This window comes from Papio anubis, chromosome 12 (assembly GCF_008728515.1).
Source record: "Papio anubis isolate 15944 chromosome 12, Panubis1.0, whole genome shotgun sequence".
NCBI classification, from domain to species: Eukaryota; Metazoa; Chordata; class Mammalia; order Primates; family Cercopithecidae; genus Papio; species Papio anubis.
The window spans coordinates 119,478,855-119,492,287 of NC_044987.1; the positions used below are offsets into that span (position 1 = coordinate 119,478,855).

Sequence of the window (13,433 nt, forward strand, 5' to 3'; positions counted from 1 at the left end):
TTTTCCCACTGAGCAGACTGTGATTAGTCAGCATGATCACACATTAATGACTTGAAATTTGTGATGAGAAGTTATGATATTTTAATACAATTGAGGGGAATTTGTCTTTCTGCTGAATTGAAGGGACTTCATTTTAGCATGAGACTGTAAAGGAATTATTTGCCCCAGATTCAATCATGAAATTAAAAGTGCTCTTTAACGAGTCTTTATTTTGGCCTTTTATTTCAGCTGCTGTTAGAGCATTTGGAATGCCTCGTCTCCAGGCATGAGCGGTCTCTTAGGATGACCGTGGTGAAGAGACAAGCGCAGTCCCCAGCAGGCGTGTCCAGCGAAGTGGAAGTGCTGAAAGCACTGAAGTCCTTATTTGAACACCACAAAGCTCTGGATGAAAAGGTGCCATCAGCCACATAAGTCTTGGTTTGTGCACATACCGTGTATTAGGCCAGCTTCGCAAATGTTGGTGTAACTTTTATTTTTTGAAGCTTCTTGAACTCTTGGAAATAATTTCTCTAAGAAAACAGGGTTTTGTAGGTTTAAAAAGTACTAATTGGCATAAATGTCTTAAAATTACCAATATATATTGATTTGCTGTTACAGATTGGGTAGTATTAGGTTGTTGCAAAAGTAATTGTGGGCTTTGCTATTACTTTTAATGGCAAACCCTGCAATTACTTTTGCAACAACCTAGTATTTCAGGGGAAGATTTGTTTTTCTCAAACTTAATTTAGAGCCATTAACAAGTTTTCGTGACACTAAGATCAAGGACAGACATTAATGGTATTTTATTATATTACACTAATATATACATTAAGTGTATTACACTTAACTATGTATTAAGAATAAAATAAACAGTATACACACATACACACAAACTCAACCCCTTTTATTTTCAGGTGAGAGAGCGATTACGAGTAGCACTTGAAAGATGTAGTTTGTTAGAAGAGGAATTAGGTGCCACACACAAAGAGGTAAGCTTGAGACTTCATCATCAGTTGAACTGGGAGGTTTTTATTTTTATCCTTTAATTATTAAAAGAAGCATAAGGCCAGGCGCAGTGGCTCACGCCTGTCATCCCAGCACTTTGGGAGGCCAAGGCGGGTGGATCACCTGATGTCAGGAGTTTGAGACCAGCCTGACCAACATGATGAAACACCATCTCTACTAAAAATACAAAATTAGCCGGGAGTGGTGGCATGTTCCTTTAGTCCCAGCTACTCGGGAGGCTGAGACATGAGAATCGCTTGAGCCCAGGAGGTGGAGGTTGCAGTGAGCTGAGATTGCGCCACTGCACTCCAGCCTGGGCGACAGAGCGAGACTCTTGTCTCAAAAAAAAAAAAAAAGTAAAAGAAGTATAAAGACTGTCGTTGTGTGTATCACATGTTATTCATCTTCCCGATTGAGGACCAACCTATCTGGGTCATTTTAAGGACTAGAAAACTATGGTTACCTAAGGACTCATTTGGCCAGTGGATAATAAATTCCGTCTTTAATGATCTGGTTATTTTCGGATTGGATAGCATTGCCATATGCTTTCTCTTTTATACTATATTAAGCAGTTTATAGTTGTGTTTTTCCAAAAGGAGTTTTGCTATCTTTACTTATTTCTCTTACGTAAGGTATTTTACGCTCATATTCAATTTTTTGGTTTCAGCTAATGATTCTTAAAGAACAGAATAGTCAGAAAAAAACACTAACAGATGGAGTGCTGGACATAAACCACGAACAAGAAAATACACCAAGCACGAATGGAAAGGCAAGTCTGTAGGCTTTCTCTTCATTCTGTTTGATTTCATTTGTCCACAGCATGTGTCGGGTTATGTGGAAAATGGTTGCTAAAGTGCCGGCTTAGAGCTGAAGTGGTCATGAAAATTGTGTAATCCGACAGATTGCATAAGTCAGTTTTGATTTTAGCTGTTTCCTGGAAGTATTTTTATTTTATAGCTCACCAAACAAGGGTATTTAGGGTGTTTTTTTTTTCCCCCCTATCAGAGATCTTCTGATGGTTCTTTAAGCCATGAGGAAGACCTTGCTAAAGTAATTGAGCTCCAAGAAATCATAAGTAAGCAGTCAAGGGAACAGAGCCAAATGAAAGAACGCCTGGCTTCCCTCTCCAGTCACGTGTCAGAGCTGGAAGAGGATCTGGACACTGCTAGAAAAGATCTCATCAAATCTGAAGAAATGAACACAAAATTGCAACGAGATGTCCGTGAAGTGAGCAATAACAAAAATTACAGGCTTGTCATGAAGTTGAATGTTTGGGAGGTTTTATTTAATGATTTTTTTTCTCCTTTTGTCCCTTGCTCTCCCAATTACTTTCAACCTTTGGATTATTATATAAGTTATATTGAAAAAGAAAGAGTGCTGTGAAACTGCGATAAGATACCTCCCCATTTTTGTTGTGAAATCTCCTGTCCCTGAGCGCTTCAAAATAGAGGAGAACTAGTACCACTGACTGATGTGGCCATGGAGTGGACGCCACACCAGCCCCTCCTACCTGTGCTGCTTTGATATTCTTTAATGTCCTTGTTTGTAGATTCTTCATCTGTGCAATTTCTAGGCTGTCTTAATTTGTTCTTATGTTCAGATTGCCTTCTGTTGCACACATGCTTAGCAAGCAGACGTTGATCCTGGCTGTGCTAGTTCACGTAGGGCGATGTGACTATAGTCTGTTAACTGTGGGAAGGGGCGTTGCTGGCGGTCTTCTCGTTTTCTGACCTGCTCCTTCAAGGAACTCGTGGCATTGAATATTGATGGTCAGACAAATAATCAAGAGTGGAATTTGCTTCTACGTGGGTCATCAGGATCGTATAGTAAAAATATGTCGCAGTATACTCATTGCTAACAAGTATTTCTGCCATTATCACTATGAGAAATTATTTGATCATGGAACAGTGAGGCTGAGTTCTTTCTCAGGTGCCCTTCCTGTCACTTTCTAACCTGCGCTTTGTCCCTTGTCAGGCGCCTCAACCGTGGAACGTCTGCTTTTCAGTGTGATAGTTTGGCATGAGTAATTTCATGTAGGAATTCGCCACAGGAAGAGCATGTGTGTGTGCTGTGTCACCTGCTAGGTTCTATTCTTTGGCTATAGCGGGAGATTATGTGGCAGAGATTAACATGCTGAGAATTTTGAAATTCTTTTAAGACCTATCACTTTTATTTTTTATTTTTTATTTTAACTTTTAAGTTTGGGGTACATGCTTAGGTCTGTTACGTAGGTAAACTTGTGTCCTGGGGGTTTGTTGTACAGATTATTTCATCATCCAGGTACCAAGCCTAGTACCCATTCGTTATTTTTCCTGATCCTCTTCTTCCTCCTACCCTCCAGTGTGTGTTGTTCCCCTCTGTGCGTCCCTGTGTTCTCATCATTTAGCTCCCACTTATAAGTGAGAACATGAGGTATGTTGTTTTTCTGTTCCTGTGTTTGCTAAAGATAGTGGCCGCCAGCTCCATCCATGTCTCTGCAAAGGACATGATCTCATTCTGTTTTATGGCTTCATAGTATTCCATGTTGTATATGTACCATATTTTCCTGATCCAGTCCACTATTGATGGGCATTTAGGTTGATTCCATGTCTTTGCTATTGTGAATAGTGCTACAGTGAACATACACATACATGTGTCTATATAATAGAACGATTTATATTCCTTTGGGTATATACCCAGTAATGAGATTTCTGGGTTGGTATTTCCATCTTTAGGTCTTTGAGGAATCTCCACACTGCCTTCCACAATGGTTGAACTAATTTACACTCCCACCAACAGTAGGAAAACATTCCTTTCTCTCCACAACCTCACCAGCATCTGTTATTGACTTTTCCATAATAGCCTTTCTGACTGGTGTGAGATCCTGTGTCATTGTGGTTTTGATTTGCATTTCTCTAATCAGTGATGTTGAGCTTTTTTCCCCTATGACTTTTAGTAGTCACTTTTAATAGTTATCACTTCGCTAACCTTAGTCATTTTATAAATAGGGAACAACTTGAAAATAGTGAATTCTGGGGGTGGAGGACAGGTATTTCACAAGCAAAAAGTTCTGGTCCTAGCCTTAAGTGTTTGATACTGTTTAGTAATCATCTTGTAGACTTCAGGTAGTTGCGTCCAATTAAATTGAACTTGTACTTCTGTTTCCATTTGTCAATATGCCTGAATCTTGTAATTGTATGAGATTTCATCTAACCCTTATCCTAGAAAGTGAGACTTGTATCTCACTACTGTATCCATTGAGAGAGGCCACACCCTGTCCTGTGTAAGACCATTTGTAGCGTGAGGCAGACATAGACTGCGTCTTCTTTGAGGACACTTTCACCTCCTTGAAAAATATTTAGATATTTGAGTGTATATATTTTTATAATATTATGTAGAAATGGGAAAGCTTGGTCAACTGAGTGGCTAGACATAGTATTAAGAGAGACAAGTCTTTGTTAATCGTATAGGTGAATATTTATGATATTTGAGGTAGTTACATTTTCATTCACATTTGAGAAAATTGACATCATCTTCAATTTAATTTTGAGGACACTATTTTTTTTTTTTTTTTTTTTTGAGACAGGATCTCTCTCTGTTACCCAGGCTGGAGTGCAGTGGTGCCATCATAGCTCACTGCAGCCTTGAACTGCCAGACTTGAGCAATCCTCCTGCCTCAGCCTCCCAAGTACCTGGGACTACAGGGGCATGCCACCATGCGTGGCTAATTTTTGTTTCTTTAAAATTTTTTTGGCCAGGGATGCTGGCTCACGTCTGTAATCCTAACACTTTGGGAGGCCAAAGGAAGGCCAAGGAGGATCTCTTGAGCCCAGAAATTCAAGACCAGCCTGAGCGACATAGTAAGACCTCTATCTCTACAAAAAATTAAAAATTAGTGGATATAGTGGTATGCGCTTGTAGTCCCAGCTACTGGGAAGATTGAGGTGGAAGGATCCCTTGAGCCTGGGAAGTCAAGGCTGTGGTGAGCCCTGATTGCACCACAGCATTCCAGCCTAGGTGATAGAGGGAGACTGTGTCTCAAAAAATAAAATACAATATTTTTGTAGAGACAAGGTCTTGAACTCCTGGCCTCAAGCCATCCTCCCATCTTAGCGTCCCAAAGTACTGTGATTATAGGAGTGAGCTGCTGTATCTGGCCTGAAGATGCTAATTTTTAATTTGATTGGAAATTTGGGATTTAGTTCAGTTTTTTTCTCTCTTAAGTATCTTAATGTGTAATCTGTTAATTACGTACTTTTTTGTCCCCCCTGAAATACTAATTTAGGCCATGGCCCAAAAGGAAGACATGGAAGAGAGAATCACTACTCTTGAAAAACGCTACCTCGCTGCACAGCGTGAAGCCACATCTGTGCATGACCTCAATGATAAACTTGAAAATGAAATTGCAAATAAAGATTCTATGCATCGACAGGTAATGGATTTTATCGATCTTTGTCTGGCTTCAGTTAATTATTAATGAAATTAAAGACCCTTTTTCTCTCACTTTCATGTTGGAAATCAAGTCCAAATATCAAGTTTTTATGACCTTAGAATATTATGTTCAAGATATGTGGGAGTTCCTTCAGTTTACAGGTTTTGATAACATAGGATTTGATTTAACCATTTTGTCCTCAATTTTTTCTTTTGTTGTAATTGAAAGTTAATCTATTGCTTTTTAGCATTTTTACCAAAGGAGGAGAGAGTGGCAAAGAACTTCAAGGCAACTGGCTATTTGTTACTAAGTGGGAGCACTATGATAAATGAATAGTATGAGAAATAAAGTCTTGGTCAGACGCAGTGGCTCATGCCTGTCATTCTAACACTTTGGGAAGCTGAGGCGGGAAGATCACTTGAGCCCAGGAATGTGAGAACAGTCTGGTCAACATAGCAAGACCCTGTCTCTACAGAAAATTAAAAAAATAAATAATTAGCTCGGCATGGTGGAATGTGCCTTTAGCCCTAGCTACTCAGGAGGCTAAGGAGGGAGGATGACTTGAGCCCTGGAGTTCAAGGCTTCACTGTGCTATGATTGTGCCACTGGACTCCAGCCTGGGCCACAGAACAAGACCCCGTGTCTAAAATAAAAAATGCGGCTGGGCACGGTGGCTCACGCCTGTAATCCCAGCACTTTGGGAGGCCAAGGCAGGCGGATCATGAGGTCAGGAGTTTGAGACCAGCCTGACTAACATGGTGAAACCCTGTCTCTACTAAAAATAGAAAAATTAGCTGGGCGTAGTGATGCACATCTGTAATCCCAGCTGCTGCTCAGGAGGCTGAGGCAGGAGAATCGCTTGAACCTGAGAGGCAGAGATTGCAGTGAGCCAAGATTGCACCACTGCACTCCAGCCTGGGCGACACAGCTAGACTCCGTCTCAAAAAAAAAAAAAAGGCAATGAAGTCTATAGTAAGAAATTGTGTCTCCTGTGGTTTCGTTAAACCATACTTACTCTTGTAAGAGTATCACTGTACTCCAGCCTGGGTGACAGAGCGAGACTCTGTCTTTAAACAAAAAAAAAAAAGTTTCTTAGAAGTTATTTAGGAAGAGCAAATACTTTGGCAAGAGGTGTTTTGCACATTGAAACGAAGCCCAGGAAAGTGGGCATGTACTCCAGGCAACAGGAAAATTTGACCCAGGCCAGGCACAGTGGCACACACGTGTAATCCCACCACTTTGGGAGGCTGAGGCAGTTGGATCACTTGAGGTTAGGAGTTCACGACCAGCCTGGCCAACATGCCAAAGCCCTGTCTCTACTAAAAATACAAAAATTAGCCAGGTGTGGTGGCACATGCCTATAATTGCGGCTACTCAGGAGGCTGAGGCAGGAGAATTGCTTGAACTCGGGAGGTGGAGGTTGCAGTGAGCTGAGATTGTGCCACTGCACTCCAGCCTGGGTGACAAAGCAAGACTATCTCAAAACACACACACACACACACACACACACACACACGACCCAGAAGCAACCCCCATCACTGTAGCTCTTCCATCATGACTCTCTTAGTCTGTATCTGCATTTCAGTTTGTTTCAATCTGTTAAAAACTGATACAGCTAGATTTGCTGCATTTTGATGCTTTGCTCTCATTTTATAGACTGAAGATAAAAACCGCCAGTTACAGGAGCGCTTGGAATTGGCAGAGCAAAAGCTGCAGCAGACACTGAGGAAGGCAGAGACGCTCCCTGAGGTGGAGGCGGAGCTGGCCCAGAGGGTGGCAGCGCTTTCCAAGGTAGTGCCATGAGCTTTGTTCTGGTTCGGCTGCCAGGCCTGTGACTGTGCCTTGCCTGTGTACCTTGTTTGTCACTGTTCTTACTACATCAGCACCTAAATCCATGGAAGAGCACAGATTTGGTTTGAGTGCTCTTTCATCTGAGATTGGAACACTTCGTAAATGCCAGACGTGATCCTTTTATCCTGAAGTCTCCCTTGGTGTTGTGAGCTGTATACTATTTGTCCACAGCATGTGTGATCTGAGAGTTACTGCTTCGTAAAATTGTTTTGGTCACCAGCTTAAGCATAGGATAGAAGCCTCTGTAAAAGAAGGTAGTTTTTCTCAGAAATAGGAAGATGCCATTCTTTTAAAAACACCATCAAGATACATTCTTAATAAACATATTTTTAAGTAATTTTATTATTTTGAAATTACTTAAAAATGTGTTTTTAAGTAATATTTATTCATTTGTCCAACAACTGTTGACTAGGCATGTGCAAGGCACAGTCCCTCCAAGTTCTCACCATTCATGAGGGAAGTAGCTAAAGAGGTAAATGCTGTCATAGGTCCTGGGACCAGCAAGAATCCAGGGAGCACATCACTGGGCAAACACCCAGCCTCTGGGGCATGGGGAGCCCAGCACTGCAGTGCCAGGGAGGCGAGCAGCAGGAGCCGAGGCCGCTGTCCGTCGTCCTGAGTCTCCTGGCTCAAGCTTTTCAAGCTGCTGGGGAGGGCATCCTTCTGGACCATTCAGATGGTTTTAGGGCCTACAGACCTGTTCCTTCTAGCAAGTTTGTTGCTAACAGCTTAAGAGAACCTTTCCTCCCACTCCATGATCTGCTTTTAAAGTCTCAATTTCTTTTCTCCCCTGTTATCTTTCCTGTCCCTTGTCGGCTCTGTAGTCTGACCTTTTGTCTTCTGGGAGCTCTGCTGCTAAGGAAGCTAAACTGTTGGAACTTACTTCCAAGCTTAGGAAGGTAGAATGGGTGCACTGCTCCTTGCTTGTGCTTGCTGCTGCTTTCTGCTTTCCATGCTGACTGACCAGAAGCAGTCTAAGGATGGGGGAATCACAACTCCATTGAGATTGGGCCTAGGGGTTGGGGGGAAACACCCAGTCAGTCACCAGCAGCAGCCATGCTTCAGAATCACCAACACAAGAGGGCTAGCCACCTCCCAGCCCAGCACGTGAAGCCCCGTAAGCTGTGTTGATGGATGAGTAAATGCTTTCCGTTTAGTATGGCGGAGGAGTCCACGCAGAGCATGTCCTGCCTGTTGCCACTGCAGTAGTATGCAGCATGTTGTTAATGAAGTGTAAGGATGAGGTAAGCTGATGCTATTTCTGCTGACAGGCTGAAGAGAGACACGGCAACATTGAAGAAAGGTTACGGCAGATGGAAGCACAGTTGGAGGAGAAGAATCAAGAACTGCAGCGGGTGAGCATGCAGCCCTGAGGGCGGGGGCGCTGAGTGGGTGCTGCAAGGGCATTGCTCGGGCTGTGGGGAGCTCGGGGCCTCCCACCCCTGACTGAGATGTTGGTCCTCCAGCTCAGTTCTGGTCACGTGCATTTGTTTTGTGCCCTCATCTGTGAGTCGCCTGCTAATGTGTACATCCCACACAGTAGCAGTTTTCAGTCAGTGTTGGGAGCCGCAGAAGAAATTTGAGATCATAGGCAGTGCTTCAGGGGGTAGATTAGATCCCCACGTCCAAAAATGCTTCTTGCTTGTCTAGTGGCCTATGAGGGGAATTGTTCTAGGTACCTGTGGTACCGGCGTGGGTAGAGGCAGGCCCATTGTCCTGGATGACTAGTTCACTTGCCTAGGATGTGGCACTGAATTCCCAAATGCAGATCAGAGGCCTGACCTCTGTCATAGGTTAAAACACTGCAAACATCATGGTGTGCTGGAATGAATAGTTCTAAGCAAGGGCAACACCATAATTGAGCTACGGTAAAAAGCACTAGGAAGGAGTGTGGCAGTGGAGACTTCTGTCCATTGAATCCTAAGATTGTCTTCCTGGAAGAGTTGGACGGATGTCAGTATGGAACATCCAGGAAAAAGTAATAGCAAGAGCAGTCCCAGGGCCAGCTGGTACCAGGCCTGGGGGTTGGGCCGGATTTCTCTTTAACAAGTAGGTAGAGAAAGGAAGCGTGCAGCATCTAATTGTAGAACTCTTGCACTCTCACATCAACCCGCTTTATAATTTAAGGCTAGTAGATTTTGTTTTCACCAGAAATCTGTATTCTCGGCCATGTCCTGCAGAGAGTCAGATGAGCTTCCGGGAAACAATGATTCCCACTCCCAGTGAGAGGGTGCGTTTTAGGCAGTCCCCACCTCCCCTTCCGAAACGCACACGTATGCGCACAGACACAGCAGTGAACTTTAAGCTGTGTTCTTTAAAAATTATTTAAATGCTGACAGAAAATAAGCACAAAGAAGGATATTGTTTCTTTCCTAAGAGGAAGTATGCGATTCTCTGTATGCCCCATGATGTGCTGGACCCTTCCAGGTAATGAGAGTTGCTGCATGTTAGACCTTGTGAGAAAAGGAGAGGTCACTCCCCATGTTTTCCCAGTGCAGAAACTGGGCGCACGGGGGTTGAATGTACTACTGATGGTGCGGTCTCGTGGCTCTCTCCTCCTGCCTGGGCAGCATGACTCAAGTGCACGTCATAACCCCATGCCACTGCCCCCTGCCTGGGAGGAGCCCCCGAGCACTGCAAGGGCACTTGGATGATGAGGGCGTGGAGGTGCCACCTGGACAGGTGCCACCTGCTAACACTTCCTGTCCCCTTCTGCCTGTCATTTGAGAAACAGGTTTGTTTTTTTTTTTTTTTTGAGACGGAGTCTCGCGCTGTCGCCCAGGCTGGAGTGCAGTGGCCGGATCTCAGCTCACTGCAAGCTCCGCCTCCCGGGTTCACGCCATTCTCCGGCCTCAGCCTCCCGTGTAGCTGGGACTACAGGCGCCCGCCACCTCGCCCGGCTAGTTTTTTGTATTTCTTAGTAGAGACGGGGTTTCACCGTGTTAGCCAGGATGGTCTCGATCTCCTGACCTCGTGATCCGCCCGTCTCGGCCTCCCAAAGTGCTGGGATTACAGGCTTGAGCCACCGCGCCCGGCCGAGAAACAGGTTTTAAACCATGAACTTAATTATGGTTTTATAAAATAACAGACATGTCAGTTTTGTTACTACATATTAAAATTACTTAAGGTAATTATTTATAATTTTTGAATATAAATTTCCATTACAAGAAATTTAAGCAACATAGAGGTATAAAGAAAAAATATGAAAGTCTCTCTAGTGCTACTAATTTTTTTTTCCAAAACAAACTTTTTAGCTTTGTAAATTAAATTCACCCTTCCTCCCCAAATCCAGACCCAAGCTTTTAGTGACACAAGGGGAAATTCCTCTCCCAGCGTGGAGACAGGCTGCTCCTCTAAATATCTGCTATAAATCTGCTCCTTAAGTCCCTCTGACAGTTAACAATTAGGGACATTCCTGAGGAGTCCTGTCGCAGGAGCAGTGGGACCTTCTAGTTAATGATCTCTCCAAGACTTGTCCTGTGTTCCCCGTGTCCATGAGTTGGTTCTGGTCACCATGCAAAAATCCACTCAAGACGGCAGTGCGGGAAGCAACCGGGGAGGGGAGGGCACGCATGGGGCTCACCCTGTTGGTCCTTGTGCTTTTAAAATAATGATTGAGCATTTACACGAGGTTTATAAGTCTTTGTTTCTCCTGCTTTAGGCAAGGCAAAGAGAAAAAATGAACGAAGAACATAATAAACGTTTATCAGACACTGTTGACAAGCTACTTTCAGAATCTAATGAGAGGCTTCAACTTCATCTTAAAGAGAGAATGGCTGCTTTGGAAGATAAGGTAGGTTAGATAACACGGACATCGCTGGCGCTTTCCCACCCTCTGCCAAAAGACTGCTCATCTGCCCCTGAGCAGGCATGTGTAACAGTGGTTAGCAGCTGTTACCAAAAGTGGGAATTACTCTTTAAAGTGGAAAAGGTACACACAGTTATCCAGTCACTGAATTAACTTATTGTTTGCTATGTCCTTGCCCCATTTGCATGTATGGGAAATTGTTTATCATTCTTATTCTCTAGAATAACAGTAGGTAAGTGATTTTTATAAAGGGCCAGATAATAAATATTTTAGGCTTTTAGTAATTACAAGTAATTAAATAATTTTATGCCAATCAAGTAATTAGCACAAAAGCAGCCATAAATAACATGTAAATGAATGGGTGTGGCTATGTTCCAGTAAGATTCATTTGCAGAAATAAGCAGTGGGCTGGTTTTGGCCATCAAGTTCTAGTTTGCCAGCCCCTGCACTTGGATCATTTTTTGGGCCCAACCCTCACCCCTTTATTGTTCATGCATTAGAAGTTAATTTCTGGCCGGGCACGGTGGCTCACGTCTGTAATCCCAGCACTTTGGGACGCCGAGGCAGGCAGATGACTTCAGCTAGGAGTTTGAGACCAGCTTGGCCAACATGACCAAACCCCGTCTCTGCTAAAAATACAAAAATTAGCCTGACCCGGAAGCACCTGCCTGTAGTCCCAGCTACTCGAGAGGCTAAGGCATGAAAATCGCTTGAACCCAGGAGGTGGAGGTTGCAGTGAGCCGAGATCGTGCCACTCTACTTCATTCAGCCTGTGTGACAGCAAGATCCTGTCTCAAAAAAAGAAAAAAGTTAATTTCTGTCTCATTTATAAACAGGTCACTTAGGGAGTATCGTGTGCTAGAAAGGGTTTAATCAGCTGAAACCAAATAAATATTCCAACCTCTACCTTCATTCTTTTTCATTTGATTTGGAAAAAGTTGAAGGCTGAGCCTGGACTCTGAGCACTGTCGTCATGGAAACATGTTAGCTGTCGCCAAAGGGAAGGGATATCCTAGAATCTGTGTCAGAGAAGCTCTAATGGGTAGCAGCTGGATTCCAGTTTGATAAAGCCTGTCCTGACTATGCAGTGTCTCTAGCGATGAGACTCAGAAACTGCGCTGAGATTGGCTGTTAGGATTGGGGTCTGCTCATCTCAGAGACTAATGATTCCCGCTCATTGCATGACACGTTTATTTACATTGTGCTGACCATGGAGGGCATTTCCAGAGACCACACAGAGTCGTTATCCCACTCACCTCCTTGATCAGTGGGTCAGCCTTAATGGAGCAGTGTTTTTATCTTTGATTTTTTTCTTTGATTATCTTTGAAACTTAAATTCAGGTTTCACAAGTGACCAAGAAATTATAAAGTCTAAAAGCTAGTATAAGCCAGTTTAACTGACTAAAATGAACTTGCACCGTGAACTTGACATACCTACCTTTAGAAAGTTCATTTGGCGAGGAGTAGATGTTACATTAGTAAGAGACATAAGAGAAGGTGTCGCCGCCTGAGGGCCTGACTCTGGGACTATAGCAATGCTTGTGCTTTCTGGCTCCGTTCCCTTTCTGTGGTCCTTTTTCTTTTTAAACAGATACAGCCATGCTATGTATTTAAATGGGACATTTTAAAGAAACACTAACACTAAAGGACTATCTGTCTTTTTCAGAATTCTCTATTAAGAGAAGTTGAAAATGCAAAAAAACAATTAGAAGAAACACAACACGATAAGGTACTGAAATCTTCTCTAAATCCATGAAGAGGCGAGTTGAACTGAGTTGATGATGATGATAGTTACTGCAGATGTCTGACAGAGTGGAGATCAACTTGGTTTGTGGCTCTCATAGTCCACTGCCATAAGTTTCTAGCGCTCTCAGGCTTGTATGTTGAATGCCTTTGTATTTCAGGTGTATTTTGAGTCTGGCTGTGCATATGGTTCAGAATTCAGAGTCCTTTCTGGATTTATTTGAAGCTAAAATATTAGCATCAATGACAGTGCTGTCCAACAGAAATATTATATGAGCTGCATATGTAATGTTTAATTTTCTAATAGTCACATTTTAGAAAGTAAGAAATAGGTAAAATCTACTTTATTTAATTCAGTATATGTAAAATATTATTTCATTATGTATGAATAGTAACAGAACTGAGCTACTTTACATTATTTTTCCACTGTGTATTTCGTAGTCACAGCACATCTCCATTTAGACTAACCCATTACAAGGGCTCAGTAGCCACGTGTGGCTAGTGGTGGACAGCACAGCTCTAGAAATGAGATCAAGTATACTCATGACACAGGAATGGACGCATACCTGATGTAAGACAATTAAACACAATACAGAGACGCACAGGATGTGAATATTGGTCCCTTTCTCCCCTAAA

General features: G+C 42.9%; 1 protein-coding gene across 13 annotated transcripts in view; it reads left to right on the top strand.

Annotated features, from left to right (window-relative positions):
* PPFIA1 (PTPRF interacting protein alpha 1) overlaps positions 1-13,433 on the top strand; it is a 115,435-nt gene that overhangs the window by 49,891 nt on the left and 52,111 nt on the right. For 9 of the 13 annotated variants that reach the window (XM_009185426.4, XM_009185417.4, XM_009185419.4 and 6 more), the window contains exons 4-13: positions 229-393; positions 894-968; positions 1,652-1,753; positions 1,990-2,211; positions 5,249-5,395; positions 7,052-7,186; positions 8,071-8,145; positions 8,518-8,601; positions 10,908-11,039; positions 12,721-12,783. In XM_009185426.4, the coding sequence (XP_009183690.1) occupies positions 229-393; positions 894-968; positions 1,652-1,753; positions 1,990-2,211; positions 5,249-5,395; positions 7,052-7,186; positions 8,071-8,145; positions 8,518-8,601; positions 10,908-11,039; positions 12,721-12,783 (1,200 nt within the window). The remainder of the gene's footprint in view (positions 1-228; positions 394-893; positions 969-1,651; positions 1,754-1,989; positions 2,212-5,248; positions 5,396-7,051; positions 7,187-8,070; positions 8,146-8,517; positions 8,602-10,907; positions 11,040-12,720; positions 12,784-13,433) is intronic. The other 4 variants (XM_009185418.4, XM_009185422.4, XM_009185425.4 and 1 more) reach the window with 1 other exon arrangement.